Source organism: Falco cherrug, chromosome 14 (genome assembly GCF_023634085.1).
Source record: "Falco cherrug isolate bFalChe1 chromosome 14, bFalChe1.pri, whole genome shotgun sequence".
Taxonomy (NCBI): domain Eukaryota; kingdom Metazoa; phylum Chordata; class Aves; order Falconiformes; family Falconidae; genus Falco; species Falco cherrug.
Genome location: NC_073710.1, coordinates 2105114 through 2122965, shown reverse-complemented (window position 1 = coordinate 2122965; position 17852 = coordinate 2105114). Strand labels below are relative to the sequence as shown.

General features: G+C 47.5%; 1 protein-coding gene across 4 annotated transcripts in view; it reads left to right on the top strand.

The window, feature by feature from the left end:
• Positions 1–17852, top strand: part of WDR59 (WD repeat domain 59) — a 51420-nt gene that overhangs the window by 26011 nt on the left and 7557 nt on the right. Inside the window, exons 13-21 of one of the 4 annotated variants that reach the window (XM_055726414.1) lie at positions 16–140; positions 1012–1176; positions 1996–2091; positions 3566–3722; positions 4967–5036; positions 5294–5447; positions 9244–9300; positions 15362–15495; positions 16960–17041. In XM_055726414.1, the coding sequence (XP_055582389.1) occupies positions 16–140; positions 1012–1176; positions 1996–2091; positions 3566–3722; positions 4967–5036; positions 5294–5447; positions 9244–9300; positions 15362–15495; positions 16960–17041 (1040 nt within the window). Of the gene's footprint in view, positions 1–15; positions 141–1011; positions 1177–1995; positions 2092–3565; positions 3723–4966; positions 5037–5293; positions 5448–9243; positions 9301–15361; positions 15500–16959; positions 17042–17852 lie in introns of those variants that run through there. The other 3 variants (XM_055726416.1, XM_055726415.1, XM_055726417.1) reach the window with 3 other exon arrangements.

Here is a 17852-nt window from a genome sequence, read left to right as displayed (position 1 = left end):
CATCTTTCCTGTCAGCCTTAAAAGAAGATTTCCTGAATGACCCCCTGGTGGGAAAGAAAACGGACCAACTGGGACTGCCTCAAACACTGCAGCAAGAGTTTTCACTGATCAACGTGCAGATCCGAAATGTCAATGTGGAGGTAGAGAGTTTCCTTCTGCTGGCTTGTTAGGAGGCGATGTGGGCAGGCTGGCTCGTCAGAGCCTGTAGAGGGGAGCCTTCTTTGCTGCAGTGACTGCCATCTGTAAACAAGGTTTATTTTGAGCTGTAGAGATCCTCTTGGCCAGGGGTAGTAGCAAAGAGGGTAATCCCAGACACTGGGAATGAGGGAAGTGTTTCAGCACAGTCAGAGTGCTGGCTGGTCCCAAGAAGGCTGGACAGTGTTTTCTTCCCTGCCTCGGCTGCAGAGTGGGAAGTGACTTGTTGCACTACATGCACCACTGATCTCATTTTGACTGTTTCGGAACCCCACCTGCTGAGCTCTCCCTACCCTGCACTCTCTCCCTCAGTTTTGGCATCTCCCTTGCACACCAGACCCTCGTCTGTGCTGGCTGGAGGCACAACACTGTGCTGGGATGGGCGGCTTGAGGCAGCTGCCTGTCTCCTTTTGCCACCACTGTAGTTTCACAGCTTTTAGCATGGCCCTGATGTAGTTTTCTAAGACAGTAGTATATGATCTTAGATGGTGCCTGTTACTGCTGTACTGGGCCTGGAGCTCTCCGTGGCCCAGTGAGGTGGGCTGGGGTGCAGTGGCTGTTGGGGGCAGAGCCTGATTCCTGGCGCTGCCTGGGCGGGCTGTGGTCTCCACATGCTGGACTAGCTGTCTGCTGGTGTGAACAGTCTGTCTCCATCTGCCTGGGGTTTTTTGCTGTCACTGTGTTCGCTGCCCTTAAGAACAGCATGACTTCCTCTATGGGTGTGCAGAGGAATCAGCCCCTCAGCGTGAATTTAAGCCACTATAAGTTTAGAAGTCATTGGAGATCTAACTACAGAGCAATTGCTTTTCCTCACAGATGGATGCGGTGAGTCGCAGCTGTACGGTGTCAGTGCATTGTGGCAACCACAGAGTCCGGATGCTGGTGATGTTCCCTGTCCAGTACCCCAATAATGCTGCACCATCCTTCCAGTTCATCAACCCAACCTCAATTACTGCTTCCATGAAGGCAAAGCTGCTGAAGGTGTGTGGGGAGTATACACTGTCCTTATAAATGTACAAATGCTGGACACTTAGTGTCTTAAGTTACTGTCTCAATAAAACATCTGACTTTACCGAAGACATACCACATGTCACTTTGAACTGATATATTGTGGAGCTCCTAGGGTAGCATTTTTGTTGGCCTTGCAGCCTGGTGTTTGCTTTTCTCTGCTGGTGCTTTTTAAACATGTGTTTTTCACTGCTGCTCTGTTCCAATATGATGTGTATTGCCTGAGGATCCCTGACATCCTTCTCATCATGCAGTTGCCCCCAACCCCATAACAGACAAAATGACCAGCTAAGCATCCAGCTGCAGAAAGATAATGTTTTTGAGCTGGGATGTTGCCTCCAGCTGTCCTCTACAAGCTGCTTTAAAAATGAGGGGAGTTTTTACACGGGCCCCACTAATTCCAGGCCAGGTGTTTGATCGTCTCCTGTAGGAAATCCTGTTGCTGATGAAATCCTTTCTCCAGCAGCAAGCTGATGGATCAGTTTGGGTTCCTTCCTGAAAAAAAATTGATCCAGTTTGCCACAAACTGGTGTGGAATGTATGGGCTACAGTGGTATGGAAGACCAAATCCTGGCTCAGAGCACCCTGAATCTAGGTGAACCTTCAGTGCTCTGGTCAAAGCTTGCAGCTTAAAGCAGACACCAGACCAGTGAGTCTCTGTGGTTCCATTGGGTCTTAGAGGATGTCTTTGGCCTCTCTGGATCCTGGCAACTTAGTTGCTCTGCAGATAAAAATAGGTGTGGGGAAACTGGATGTAACCATGATTCAAGCTGTGTCTTGTATGTATTCCAGATACTGAAAGACACTTCTCTGCAGAAAGTGAAGCGGAACCAGAGCTGCCTGGAGCCCTGCCTGCGTCAGCTGGTCTCCTGGCTGGAGTCTGTTGTGGTATGGAAAACTGCATGGGCTTTCTGCCCAAGTTTGTTGTCTTCTCCCACGTCCCACACTTCTGACTCTGCAGTGAGAGTCCAGCCTCATTAGACTGTAAATAGACCCCTGTGACTGGCAGTTACATTTGTGTAAGCACTTCTGGTTAATGTTGAAGAAAACTGAGCAGACGATTAGATGTGGATTTTTTCTGAAAATCAGTCCCTGAAGGTTTGCTGCTCTGGGGAGCTCTGCATGCTCACTGTTAGCAGTGTTAGTTAGCAGGAATGTTAGTTAGCATTCAAGTTAGCAGGAATGACTGGGTGTTGGAGCATCTTAGTGGTGCGTGGTAGCCTCCCAGCTCAGAGTATATCTCATTGATCACCAGGGCATGGTTTTCATCTATGAGAGATGATAAAAGGCATCAGGGAGCTGAGGGATTCATTTGTGTCTGAAAGGCAGTCGCAGATGTCTTTACCTCCTCGCTTCTAGTCAAAGATCCCGCTAGTCCTATTCTAGGGTCTTTGTTTTCTTCCCTTACAAAAAAAAAAAAAAAAAAGCTGTGAAAGTCTGTTTTTTCTGAAGCCTTGTGCTGAGGTTTTGTAGGGATGATACAATCCAAGTCACATTCTGCCCTTAGCTGAGAGATCTGTGATACCTACTCAGCATCGCAGTGTCAGGTATTAGGTCTGTGTGTGGGTGAAGTGTACTGGAGTGGGTGTTTTTAGCATACAGGAAAAGATTGGAGAGTCTCCTCAAGTTTCTTTTCTGAGAGATTTTGTTTATTCATCACAAATAAAGGGCTTTTTAAAATTATTTATTTACATGCGAAGGCTTAATTCTGTTTGGTTTCAGTGGTTAATTTCTCCATTGTATGGAAATCTGATGACTCAAGCTAGGCACCAGTAGCTTTAAAGAATTCCTTTAGACCTGAGCTGTAGCCCTCCTTTTATCCTTTAGACCCAAGCTGTAGCCCTCCTTTTATCTACATAAGTGCAGATTTCTGCCGAAGTTCCTATGGCCAGAGGCCCCCCTGTGTTTCACACCACCTGCCTTCCTCCTCACTTCAGGACTCCCAACCAGCATTTGACTCCCCACAGCTGTGTGGTATTCCTATTTAAGGTGACTTTGTCTCATTTGCGTCGTTGAGGTCAGGTTTAGCTCAGCTCCGTCTTGAGAGTCGTATCCAGAGTCTGAGGGACAGATTTTCTGTATAGTTTCCCACTGTTTCACCTCAAGTTAAGCTCTGCATTTCAACACTGCTATGGTGGGAGAGAAATCTCTGGACGAGCAGCCAGAGAAGCCCTTTCCTCAAAGGTAAATGAGCTTGCAAGTGATTTTGCAGCCTGGGCAATAACCATGCTCTGTGCTTGATCTGCTCTGGCTCAGAGGATGAGCACTTCTGTGAGGCTGCCTGGCACTGCGATGTCCGGTGCTCCAGCTGGGTTTCCTTCCTGTGGCAGCCGGAGTGTGACCTTGGGTACTTCTGTTTCAGAACCAAGAGGACAGCACCTCCAGCAATCCCTACGCTTTGTCAAACTCCGTAACACCCCCCTTGCCCACGTTCGCCCGGGTCTCCAATGCCTATGGCTCCTACCAGGACTCTAACATCCCATTTCCACGGACCTCTGGAGCCAGGTTCTGTGGTGCAGGTTAGCCCCATCACTGATACGTTACAACAGCTACCTGGGGAATGATCCTTGTAATGCCTTGGGGAATGCTTGCCTCTGAACAAGGCAAGGCTTTGGTTGCTGCCATGCAACAAGTAAGAAATAGTATTAAAGTAGCGCTGTTGTGATAAATTCGTAGATAATGAGACCAGTTAGCAACTGTTTGCAGTTGGTGTTGTATGCAGGAGTTTAGGATCTGGAAATCCAGGGCTAGCTGAAGAGAGGGGCTTTGGCTTGTGGCATGCCGGAGGCATTGACAGACCTCTCTTTTATAGAAGACTGGGAATAGCTGTTTTCCTTGCCTAGTTCTCTCCTACTGGCATCAAATTGCTGAACATACTCTGGCGCTCAGTCTTCAAAAAATTCCTGTTATTTGGAGTTGAACTTACGCCTTGCTGAAACCATATTCTTGTTACTAACCACTCTTTTCTCATTCTGCACCCTTGCAGTTGTCCAAAGTAGCTTTCCTGAGGTCATTGGGAAACTTCTCCTAGATGGGCAATGGGGTACAATCACATCCAGCTTTCCAGGAGAGTGTACAGTGCAAACATCATCCTTAAAAAACAGGTTGCGGTCTGAGTAAGAGCTATAAAGTTTCACCGAGCTGTTTCAGATGCAAGCATGCCTCCTCCAGGCCTGACCACATCCCCATCTGAGCTTGATCTGAAAGCTGCTTTTCAAACAGGCCTCGTCGAATTCCCAGCAAAAGTGAAAGAGAGTAGTATTGTACTGAGTAGGCTCAGAGATGCTAACAAATGTGGTAAGGCTTGTGAGGAGGCAGCACTTTGGAGTTGGCTTCAGGTGGCTGGGGTTATCCTTTTGAAGAGGAGAGTTGTACAAGCTGCAATGGTTTCTCTTTGTAGCCAGACATCACCTTGCTTGCTTCTGGATATCAGTGCTTGACAAGTTCTGGTGAAGAGTTAAAATGTGAACATTAATTTGTTGGTTTTCTTTTACTGTCTTTTCTCTAACATCTGTAAGCCACTTGAGATGGTGCTTTTAAGACAGTCTTCTCAACTGAAACATGCTCTTTAATGATTGTGTAGGGAAGGGATTAGGGTTGAAAAAATGTGGTTGTTTACTTGCAGTTTAAAAGCACTTAGGGTAGTGGACAGGCACCCAGCCCCTCGACTGATACCTTAAATGACCAGGTTTCCCTGTGTAAACCACCCCTGGGTAATCTACTCCTGGTTGTGTGATCTTTATGTCGTGTCATGTCTTTTCAGGGTACCTGGTGTATTTCACGAGACCTATGACCATGCACCGAGCGGTGTCCCCGATGGAGCCCACACCCAGGTGAGTACCCTGTGTCGCATCTGAGGTGTGTTGGGCAGGAAAGCAGGAGAATATCAGATTCTGTGCTGGAGCTACTGACCTCTGGTGTTTGCTGTGCCCTTGACAGCCTGCTGTCTTGCATCACTGGCCCTCAGCAGAGGCTTCTTTCAAAACACCTGAAACTTTGCTAGCAGCTTGGGTTATTGGAGATGTCATTGTGAGCCTCCAGAGCAGTTTGGTGGGTGAAAGCTCCTGAAAGTGTATTCTCTTGTTTCCAGGTCCCTGTCAGCTTTATCAGCGTACCATAGTGGCCTCATTACTCCAATGAAGATCCGCACAGAGACTCCAGGCAACCTGCGTTTGTACAGTGGGAGCCCAACACGCAGCGAGAAGGAGCAGGTCTCCATTAGCTCCTTCTACTACAAAGAGAGGGTAAGTACCAGACCAAAAAGTCTTCCCTAACACTTCAGCATTTGTGAGCTGTATTCCTTTCCTATAGCTGTGAACACTGCTAGTAACAGAAGCTTCATATTCTTCTCAATAAGGCATCTCTTTACAGGCAGCTCTGTAAAAATGTCAAATGGATTTATCTCCTATTAGTAACTACTTTACTGATCCTCTCTAGCATTTGACCTGCTTATTTTGATATTTCTCTACACTGACCATAACAGCTTCCTTCAGTGCATTACATTGTCTCCCTTTGCATTACATAGGGTTAAAATCTTACACTTAAGAAGTTGTAGTCTCCAGATAAGTACATGTGGGGAGCTCTGCTTTTCTCTGTACTCCCAGACGTATACAGCTGCAAAGGGTTGTGGCTTTCTGCAGCTCACTGACAACCTGTCCTGGTTTATGGGGTATATTTGGTTATTTCTATTACAGGTGTCTCTTTCAGGGATATGTGCCCCTTTGGACTTTTTATTTTTTTTTTAAACAAAAAAACATTCCTACATGATTCTCCAAAGATCTCTCAGTCCACATGCTTCTGGTTTAGGTATAGGTCTTGCTGTCATTGCTGTTTACAAGCAAGGCTTTGCAGGAGAGTGGGATTGTTTCCTTCTGTGACACAGAGGGTGAGGAGGACCTGTTGGTATTTTTGGGGTGGCCATAGGGTAGTTCTGAAGCAGCTGAGAGCCTGGTGTGCCTGGAGCAGATGCTGCGGGAACAATAAGCCATGCAGCTTGCTCAGAATCTCTCTGTGCTTCAGCAGGGGGTGAAGTGGCTTGCAAAAATTCGGTAAGCTTCCATCAAGAACCTGAGAATTCAGGGCATTCAGGTATTTTCCCCAGTGCCATGCTGAGGCCACTAATCTGGTGCAGCAATGGAGAGCTTCCAGGTACCCCAAGGAAAGCTGAGGGCTGTCTGCACTCTGCTGCAGTGGAGCTTGGGAACTCCTGTCCCAGGAGCAGAGGGAAACTCCAAGCCTTGAGCTCTCATCCTTCCTGGGCATGGAAAGAGGTCTTGATTTTCCAGTATTGCTGGACATGACAGCTGACCCCTCTGGGACTGTGTCCTCCTCGCACGATGTGAGTCAGTCATTACACCTACCAGCCATGGGGAGAGCCTCTGTCCCGATGGCAAGCTTTGCCTCCGTGCAGGCCCCAGAAGACTCTCGGAGTCCCCGTTCTGGTGTTTTATTTTTTTCCCCACACAAACTTCTTTTTGATGAGAAGAGAAAATGGTGCTGCCTGATATAAGAATTACAGCCTGTTCTAGTCTTTGCCAGCAGGAGAGTTTATTTAAAGAGCTGCTTCTGTCCTCTGCAGCGTGCTTGTCTCTGACACGCAGCTCTCTAAGATGACAGACAAGGCTGAAAATTACACGTGGAAGCAGCTTGGTGCAATTTCATGTGACCTGTCTCCCCAGCCCTTGTACTGATGGTGACAAGATTTTTGTCACGGATAAAAAAAATCGAGAGAAAAAAGCATATATGTAGCCGTAACTGCTGAAAGCCAGAAAAAAATCCTCTGTTCCCCTTCTGCCTGCCAAGCTATCTCCTTACATGCTGGATTGGAAGAAGTGTAAGGGCCCTAGCAGGGAGCTAGCTCAAATGTTCTTGCAGTTGAAATAGTTTTTAAAACAAACAAACAAGCAAAAGATTGTATCTCCCTTCAGCAAAGGTTTTACGATTCTTCAGTTGATATCATGGCCTGTGTTAGATCAATGCTACATATTTTTATGTCATTTTGTTGTGAGGATTTCAAAAAGCCCAGACTCTTGAGTCTAGTTAACCCCTTGCTCTGAAGCTCAGTTTTTATATTTGCGTTATATAAAATTTCAAATTTTATGTGTTAAACTCATGTTATATAACTTCAGCCCCCAGGCTGAATTTGTCAGCGATAACCAGGTATTTAAATCCCATGTAGCAACCACTGGCATCGCTACCATTAGCAAATAGATGGAATTTACCCATTGCTAGACAGGGCATACGTCATGTTCCCATGGAGGCAGGGGAGCTGCTAAACCCAGCAGAGATGTCCTTAGTAAACCAAAATGAAACTAAATCTGACACTGAGCCTTTCTGTGCTCATGTAAATATATGTGTGTATATATATACACGCTCAAGAGACACACACACATCTATATATATATATATTTCTCACTTTTTATTCACACATGCACACTCCTCCTCTCTTCCTCCCTCTTTTTCACTCCTCAAAATACCCTCACTCAATAGTAGTCAGCAGAAAGGAATAACTGTATCTATACTGTGGCAATGCCATCAGCGTTTCAAACCTGGATATCTTCTAAAGAAGGTGCCATGGCTGTGGTTTTCTCCCCCAAGTCGGAGGGTTGTTCATGGGGGAACCTGGGGACAGCTCATCCTTGCCTGAAGGACAGCTGTACACAGAGGCAGTGGCAGTAGTGTCCCCATTCTTCCCATCAGGGAATTTGGCAGGGCTTGGGGACGGCTGTTTCTGAGGACATCCCTTCGGCTTTCCCTGGTGCCTGCCTGGTTGCAGACCTCTCCAGCTCCCAGCCCAGGGGAGCGCAGGCTGGCAGCCATGGCTGCCTACAGGAGAGCAGGACTTTGTGGGGGGACTGAGCTTAGTTTTGCTGCTTCTCCACTATACCGAATTTCCTTCAGCTAACCCTTCTCTCCTCTTCTTGTGAGGCCTGGTGGAGCAACCTGTAGCGCAAGGCTGCAGTCTTCTCCTCTCTCTTTCTGGGGCGCCCTGCAGCCAGCCTCACCCCCCATGTCCCTGACTGCAGGGTTCTCCCAGCAGTGAGTTGCAAGGGAAAGTAGAGGCTGAAGGTTCTGACTGCCTATCCTCAGCTCGAAAGAAATGTAAAATACATTGCACATGACACAAATAACCCTTTTTATTGTGTTGACTCTTACAGACCAGTTCAGAAAAATTTTTCAAGTATGGGCACAGTAATACTTCGTTTATTGTTGCTATAGTACTACATTGAGTACTTAATGAAATGTCTGCAGATGTGTAATGAAAGCCTACTTTGGAGCTATTCTGCATAGTCAGTCAGTGAATTTGGTTGCTCACTCAATCTGAATGCGTTCCTCGGCCCATAATGACAATTTCCACATGGCCCTGCCAAGCAGCAGGTCTCTACATCCCTTCTGATATCCTGACATGTGGCTTTTATTGTTTAAAATCAAAGTGAACAGTTACTGCAGCTTCCAGTGAACGAAATCCTGGAGGATGCTGGATGTTAAAGAGATATCTGAGTAAGCAGGGGTGTTTCTTTAGCTTCCTGCAGATTTCTGTGCCATGGCGCTGGACAGCTGTTTTAAAAATAACATTGTTTGCACTTAGCTGCCTTCCTCTTCAGCCAAGAGGAGTAAAACTGGTTAGAGTAGGAGCCTAGCATGGGGGGCCACCAGGGTGTTGTCATCTGCTCTGCTGTCAAATCATGGTATGAAGGTCACATGAAACAGTTCAGTGCTTCTCGCAGTAATACAACGTTGTGTGTGGAAGACTTTGTCCAGATTTGTGGTTGCCAAAGACTTCCACAGAGGCTGGTGTGGGGCACAGACGCAGCAGCCCTTGCTTTACCAGGGCTGTAGGTAATGCTGTATAGTACAATTGTGTGTGAATGAAAGCGGGGATCATGGTTTGCAACTGTTCGTTGTGTAACAGAACCGTTGGGAACAGTATCTTTTACTCTGCTGGTTCAGGGCACTTTTCATTTCAGTTTATTTACCTTTGTCTTTAATTTTCTTGGTGTCTTTCTTCCCTTTTCCTGGGTATAACGTTTTCACATACAGATGTCTCCTCGCTCTGCCCGGCGACGTTGGTCCATACAAGCAATTAACGACTTCCCGGTACTGTGCGCTGTGCTAATATTGTCCTTGATATAACCCTGTCTTCTGCCCAAGGGCCCAAGAATAAAATGCCACCTGCCTGCCTTTGAGTAACCTGCACAGAGGTGGGGGACTTGCACTCCACACAGAGCCTAGGGCTCCAGTACGAGTGAATGCATGTGTAAGTGGACAGGAGCAGACACTAGTTCCCAGGGTACAAATGCTGACCTACAACATGCCTGTTTCACCTGGCCCAGCAGTCAGGAAAGGATGCCAAGGCGTAGTTTGAAGTGTAAGAAAAGATCAACCTCTAAGAAACTGAAAGTGCATTGCGGAGGAGCTGAATGATTATTATGCGTCATCAACTGACTGATGAGACTGACATGAGATCACCTCAGTTCTGAAAAAGATGAAGCCTTGCTGGAGAGGGAGGATCGCTTAAGTGCTGTGGAAGAAACAAAACTGGTTGAGCTGCTGACAGCGATCTGTCATCTCATTAAAATGAGCTGCCTATTCTCCGTGGGATACACCATAAAGTCTTATTTCCTGGAGCAGTAAATAGAATTTCTCCTTAATTTGTGGTCATCTCCCAGCCCATGGAATCGCACCACCCTGCATTCAGTTGGAGTGGTTGCACTTCCAGCCACCCTGGCAGGTACCCCCTCCTCCTGGCACCTGCCCTTCCAAGGCTGCTTTCACAGTCATTTTCCATTAGTCACGTCCACGTGTCCATCAAGCTTGAACATCATTCATGTGCACATCTTGATGATACCAGCGTTGCTCAAGCTGTGCTGTAAATTTGGGCAATTACTATCTCATCACTCATCTGCCAAGCATAGGCAAAGCTTAGAAAACTCCATTTCAATTTAAAGATGATCTCTTTAGGTCCGTTTTTCTTAATGTCTTATGTGAATGACTGTTTTTTCACAGCTGCTGTCCTTCGTGCTATCTCTTCGTAAAACAGTAGGGAATAAAATAGAATCCTGTAACACCTAATTTAACCGCATATAATAGGATCAAGCCTTCCTAATTACAGCAGCTTTATGACTATGCTAGCAGATAATAGGTGAAAGAAACCAGAAGTAATTTACTTGACTCCATCAAGGCTTTTCGCAAAGAGCTAATAAAGAAATGTGAGCAGTGGAGGCAAGAAATGAAGTTCTGTCTTGGATCAGGAACAGACTGAAAGAAAGAAAACCAAGCAAGGAACTTGCCGGCTTGTGGTGTGGTAAATTGTGGTGCACAAAGGGCCACAGTTTAATTCCCTTACCACTGGCTTGGAAGGGAGGGCAAGTAGTGATGTGATAAAGTTATCATTTTGTGTAAGATATACTTTATAATGACACCTGGATTAGGCCAAGCCTTCAAGGATTGAGTGATTGTTTGTGGATAACCTTTGGAGGAGGCCAATCACACTGTCTAAAGCGAGCAGCAGTGCCCAAGGCGAAGACGCAAGTATACATGGAGGGGTGTGGATTATTTGTGCAGACCAGGTGCCTACCTTCTGGAAGAAGAGCTCAGCATTGCTGAAGGTGCTCATGGAAGCAAGAGCTTAGCAAGCCCAGAAGAAGGAATAATTCCTCCTCCTTTCTAGGTAATGACTAGCCTCCGCTTCAGAAATGCCTTTGCTTCAGGACAGGTGCCAGCTATTAATTGGTGGAACCTATAAAGAAATATTCCTGCTGTGGGGCACTTGATTCAGAAGTGCCTCAGAATTTTTAGCCCTTTTATGGAAGGTGCCTGGTACTGTGGGAGATGCTGGAAATAGTAAATGTTGATTATTTTGAAGAGAAAATCCAAGCAGCGCTGCATGACCTGCATGGGGGTGTTAATCTGTAGGCAGTTGTTCAGAAGAAAGGAGCATAGCTTTCTGCAGGGAGGCAGCAATTTCAAAATTTTATTGGAAAAAAATAATAATATTAGAAGTAGCTTGAACCTGACTTTGAGCAGGTTTAACTCTTTTATTTTGTAAATGCCTTATTGCAACTTAATCTTTGACATCAAGTCTGTTCCCTTCTGTACGCAACCTTTCCCTTTGCCCCACTAACACCAGTTTATACCACGAACCCTGAAATTTTGCATACGCTTACGCAAAGCAGGCACTTTACATTGCACGACGTTACTTAGAGCACTCCTGCCTCGGCAGGATCCAAAGGCATACCCCCCCAACTGTTCAGCATCCTTTCCAAGCAGGCATGCAGCATTTTGTAACTACTTCTGCTGAGTATGCAGTGATGATGGTGGTTGCTACGAAGCAGTTGGTGGCTTATTCTTGGGCTATCTGTTTCTACATGTAACCCATTTACTGCCATCGTTATCACCTCAGATTGCAGCAAATTACAGCCTTGGGTATGGTAGTGCAGGTGCAGGCTGGCTTTTTTAGTCATTATTCAGTGCTGTTCCCGCTGTCACCTCCAACCCCATGATTGTCATAAATGCTCTGGTTTCTTTCCTCCTGGTGCTCTGAGGAACCGATGAGTCTTAATTTACTATCACTGTAGCTATTTTCTCTTCTATTCCTTTCCTTAAACTCTCAGGGGCAACTGGGTAGGTGCAGTTCTCCTTGGCATGGATTCTAGGCTACAGAAAGAGCTAGAAATGTCAGAGGCAGTGCGTAAGACCTGTGTCTGACCTTCAGCTGTCAATAGTTAGCTCGCGCTCGCATGTTGATTTCTGCTTCAGCTCCAACTGTTATGTTCCCTGCTCCCCCTGGTGACCTGTGCTCCAGCCCCTAGGAAGAGACTTGTTTTCTGTCCTACCCTAATGCCCGTGAGCCTCGGTGACACCTTCCAATAAGACCATAGTGGGAGCTTCTCCTCCTGGGAGAAGAGGTGAAGCCAAAAGGAGAGAGGAACCTTGTGGTGGACCTTGGCCAGACAGGCCCAAGCTAGAGCTCTCCTTGCCTCTGGTAATCCCTGTTAAAAGTGCTTTAATACTGCCCGGTGGAGAGCTACGCCTGTAATTAATGCCAGCAATTGGTTCGAAGTAGAGCTTCTCTGTTAATGGTGATGAGCTTTACCTCATCCATGGTGGTTCCCGTATTTCTGGTCGTAGGTTTTTTTTCTAACACTTCGTTGCTGTAGCTGAGGCAAACCTAAATTGCAGAAACCCAGACATTTTTAATGGTGACTCTACATGTGGCTTTATGATTTTCGTCTGTCACAGCTCAAGGGGCAGGAGATAGTGCTTGTGGAAGGGTAGTACTGGCAGGGCATATGGCCTTCAGCTGACTCTACTCCAGGAGCTGCACCAGTAAAGGATTACAGCTTCCCTTTTTGCCCTTAAATAGGCAGTGCTAAGAGGAAGAAAAGAGGATGATTTTCTTGTGAGTCCAAGTTTTCAGGGGGTTCTAATACATTTAGTGTCTTCATTTGTCTGGTGATATAACAGCAAGCAGTGGAAACCATTCATGGGATCTCTTTTCCATTCTCATTCTCATTTGTTGTCATTCTCCTCCAAAACAAAAGTGACTGAATTACCTGTGGAAAGTTACGTGTGTTGTCCATGTTTCTAGTCTTTGAAATGCCTGTTGGGAGGCTTCTTCAGTCCGCTCTTGCAGAGGGCAGGAGCAGGTTGAATCTGTTCCCAATGACAGGGCAGAGAACCTGCCTTGGTCACAGGGAACTCTCCATCGGCTGCGAGTCCTGGGGGCAGCTGGCTTACAGATGGTCAGGAGGTGGCAAGTTGCTCTCCAAATTACCTGCCAAGCTCTAGAAGCCCTTGGTGATAGACCTGCAGAATGTGGTTCTGCGTCTGCAAGCCTGGGTTCAAATACCTGCTCAGACACAGCACAAACAACAGCTTTTGCTGTAAGAAGCCTGGTAGCCCTTCCAGGACGGTGCCTGAGCGCTTGCCCTGCTGGCATGTTGTTGTGCTGGGGCTCCCAAGCTTTGCTCAAGTGTTGGTTTTGGCAGCATCAGCAGCTCCTTGCTGCATGTAGGGGACAGCATTTGGCTGCCCTGACGAGGAGTGAGGTACAGGTGCCACTGTTACTTGGGAACCTCGTTGTAATAGAGCCCACATCCTTCAGCACAGGAAGGGGGAGCTAGGTTTTTAGGTGTTATCAAAAGAGGTACAGTCTGCCCAATGGCAAGAGAGCCAGGGCTGATCCAGACAGTGCCATGATTAGGAACCGATGGACTGAGGAGAGTTTTGGTCTCCTACCTGACCACGTTCTAGGCACCTTCCACAGCATAGCGCTTCTCAGCTTCAGAGCGGTGTAGCAGAGAAATACTGCAGGCAAATTCTGCTTGGATGAATTAGGACTTGCGGGGATGTGGCAGAGAACAGAATCGTGCCCTAGTCAGCCAGCTTTTCCATAGCACTGAGTGATGACAGTCCTTCTGCCAGCATTTGGCATCTCTGAATATTGGGCAGCATGCACGCTCTGCTCCTCTGTACTCTGAGGAGTGGTGGAAGATCAGGAGAACTGGTGATGCTCTGTCATGCGGGCATCCCCTGGAAAAATCCACCTTCACCTCCTTCAAGTCTGCAATGCCTTCTTCACTTACTGTCAAGCCTGTGTTTGAGCCTCTGAGCCTCGATCACCTAGTGTCCGGAGTGGCTTCAGGAGCACACCCTTTCTGCTGCTTGTGGCATGTGCGACTAGTGCGCTCAGCATGGCAAGACCTCCTCAGCACATTGGCCTAAGCTTGGGCCAGGCAGGCAGTGAAGGAGGAATTAATTTTTTAAGGTTATTAGGTTTTTTTTAAGGGCACTTTGTATCTGTGATAAGCCTGCCCACATTCTCACAGGAACTGCATGATCACGGTCAAAGGCAGTTTGGCATCCAGCCGTCCCAGGGCTGGCCTGACATCCACAGCAGAGGTGACCCTGTTTGCAGCTCCAAGTCCTGCCCTTCCTGCATCCCAGCCCTGCTCTTCAGGAGCACCGCTGTGTTGCCTGTGTGAGCTCTGCCTGCCTCGCAGAGCCGTCAGCACAGGACTGTGTGGCTGGCCTCTTCAAAGGGGCTGTTCTGCTTCAGGTGGGGGTGTAGGAGGCCCCACCACAAGTGCCTGAGGAGACCCTCCATAACACAGTATGACCAGGAGACACTTCTGCATAGGAGCATTGACTCTGTGTGTCAGTGAGGGAACACGCCATAGGGGAGCAGCATTGCAAAGCATCCTTCGCTGCGCTTGGGATCCCTGCGTAGCAGCCAGTGCTTCCCTCGGTAGAGCTCCAGTGCCTTCTGCCTGTCGTGCTGCCGCACATCCTCTCATCCCTCCTCCTTACCCTCCTAGAGCCAGGAGCTGGAAGAGGCCAGGATACCAGCCAAATACTCTGCGGTGTTTCATCCAGTCAAGGTAGCTTTACGCAGCTTGGCGTTAAGATGGCCTCTGTGTCAATTACAGGGAGTATTTGGGAATCTTGGCTTCTTGTTTTCATTCCCTTGTGTTGATTCCTCTCCTTTCTTCCCCCCACCTTATGTCCTGAGCCAGCTGTAAGTAGCAACGAGCATGGTAGCTAAGGATCCTTGCTAGGAAAACTTGGGCCCTGCTTTATCATCTGCCAGTTGTTTGTTTAAAGCTGTTGATAAAGCAGGGGGTGGGAGCCCTGTCCTGGCGCTGAACAGGGGTGCACTCAGACACAGAAAGGACAGACCAAAAGAGACAGTCTGGAGCTGCCGGCTTGCCCTGCAGCTAAGGGTGAGCAGAAGCTGCCTCCCACACGTCTCTGTGCTGGTGTTGGCTGAAGGCAGCGGTGGTCTGTGTGCAGAGGGTTCCCAGACCAGACCTCTAACGAGAACGATAATTGAACCGTCCTCCTGCCAAACTTGCCCAGGTTTGATTGGCATCCCAATGCTGATTTGTTCTCTTATTGGCTTTCACAGGGGAACTCACAAAATACTTTTTGAGTGAGTTTGACCTTGAGCTCGCTGCCTTGACCTGCTTTTCACTTCCTACAGATGGAGATGCTTGTTCTCCTGGGCATGTCATGGATGTTTTCCAGGGTAACACAGAGCCTTCTGAAAGGCAGGTTTGGGTGCTGCTTGCATTATTCCTGACCCTAGTGCTTTGTTCCCTGGCGCAAGAAGCCTGCTGTCCTCCTCCCCGGTAACACATTGCCGTTTGTTCTGCAGAAATCAAGGAGGTGGAAAAGCAAACGAGAGGGGACGGATGCCAACAACCGACCCATCAAAGCCGCTGGGAAAGTTATTATCCAAGATATTTCCTGCTTGCTGCCTGTCCACAAGCTGCTGGGAGAGCTCTACATGTGAGTACGTATGGGCTGGCATCCTTTCCCAAATGAAAGCAGCCGTCTGGCATTGCTGTGCTTTAATCCTGACCAGTCAGCACTCGTCTTTGAATGTTCCTATACCTTATTCCTCTGTTCTTGCCTTGCTGCTTTTTATAGTATCCCTCTGCCTGTGAGAGGGGACATAGCTCCTAACAATCTGAAAAGTGTGATGGAAGAAATTTGTGATGGGGTATTGCATACAGAGTTTGAACAGGTGCTTCAGTATCATCGCTGCAGATCTTACAGATTCAGGTTTTCACCAGCTAAATAGAGAAATCATCCGCACAAATTCTTTTTCAAATCTTACATTAAACTCCTCGCTTAAATGCAGTCTTAAAAATCCCAATAAATGCACATGTTCTTGGTGTTAAAAACTGTTAACAGTTCATAAGGCCTTTTAATTTCAGAAGTATTTGGAATGCCCCGTACACTTGGAGACTTGGTTGTATGTGCCAGCATCTGTACAGCAAGTTCTTCTGGTTTAATGGAAAGAATGGAGAAGTTCTGTGCTTTGTTGGTATTTTCGTTTGGTTTTGTTTGTTTTTTAAAAAAAACCAAACAAACAAGGGGCTTGTTTTTCCAAATGCTCTAATTCAGATAGTTACAAAGTCTCTGTTGCTGAATTTTTTCCTCCTTAGCTTTGGTAGTACTGTCTGCTCCTTCACAGAATTTCCAGTCTATGCACATTCAGGGAAGAAGCAGCCTTCCCTTCTTAAGGAGAGGGGGGGAGGAGAGAGAAAAAAAAAAAATCTTCCTTCAATCTTTTCTATATTATGAAAAAGAACATTGTTTAAAAAGACCTGCTGGACCTTTCTTCTGTGGATATCTCATGTGCAAGCAGCCTGACCCTTCTGTATTTCTCTAAGATCTTAAGCCATAGAAGGGTCAAGTGTCTCAGGGAGATTTCTGACAATAAGCAGGAAAGCCCACGTGGGTTTGCCCAGCTCACCTTGCTGGCCTCTCGGAGACTCTGGGTGGGTGCGTTATCCTACTGAGGAACAGGCTGAAGACCAGCCTGCTTCTCCACAGCAGACTGCTGTCTCCCAGTCAGTTGGAGCAGACCAGTAGGCTGAATGGGAACAGAACCATGTAACTGATGGCACCAGCTTCTAGGGACAAGAATGGATCTTGGCTTGGTGTTATCCTGGCACAAGTTTTGTCCAATGTCTCCTTGGAAATGGTGCCTCTTAGGACCAATCCCAGGTAGTTTGGAGCTGGACTTGTTGCGCGGTGTGTTAGTGAAGGTGAATCGTGAGAGGAAGGTGGCAGTGGTCCCTGAATAACAGAGAAGGAGGGATGGGATCCTGGCTATGCTAGCAGGCTCATACTGGTCAGGATGTTCTGGGCTGCTCATTGCTGCCAGTGCCACTTTCACCCCGTCCCTCCCCACCTTTGTAGGTAACGTGCCAACCAGAGCTGAGCTCTCTCCTTTCTTTTTAGACTGAATGTGAATAATATCCAGGAGACTTGCCAGAAGAATGCTGCCTCAGCCTTGGCTGTGGGACGGAGGGACCTCGTACAGGTACGATGCTGCATCGGGCCTCTTCCACAGCATGCTGTCCTACCCTCACATGGCTTGTGCTGTCACCTTGTCACCCAGCCAGCCACCTGGGCTCAGCAATTGTTCCAGGGAGTCTCTGGTTGGTGAACCAAGGCCTGTGCAACAGCCACAGAGATGATCTCTACATCACTGACTCTTGGCATCGAGAGGTCCCTTCCCAGGGCTGCAAGCAGATTGTTTTATGCCCTTTGCCAAACTGAGTGAAGCACATTTTTCAGGGAATTCCTGCAGGCAAAGTGCGGAATGCAGCCCACTTTTGAGTCAGCAAATGGAGTAACTGTGCAGAGTTGTCTAGCTGCTGTCAGCATTTTGATGGGTGATTTTTTTTTTTTACTTATGTAATTGTTCTCATTGTTTGATATTCATCTGTGCTGGCACTGGGTGCTAACTGCAGCTAGCTTCTCTCTGAGAGAGTCTGAGCCCAGGGACCCAGCCTCAGAACGGGGCTGGCTACTTGCCTTCAGCTAGTAACAGGAGAAAAATGGCTATTGTGGCCCATCCTTTTCCATGTGGTTAGACCTTTGCAACAGGCAGAACACTTGACAGGACGCAGGAGTGCCTGAAAGAGATGGAAGCTGGCACTGCCACCTCTGCAGCTCTCCTGAGCATTTGACCCTTCCCAGACCTGGGCAGGGAACGTGCGTAGGCTTACCTGGTCTAAGCAGAAGCAAACTCAAGCTGTTGTCTTGCTGCTTGGTGGGTTCTGCTAGACCAGGAGAGAGAGAAGGCAGGTCTGGATCCCCGTTGTCTGTACTTCATCTTGCTGTCTGGT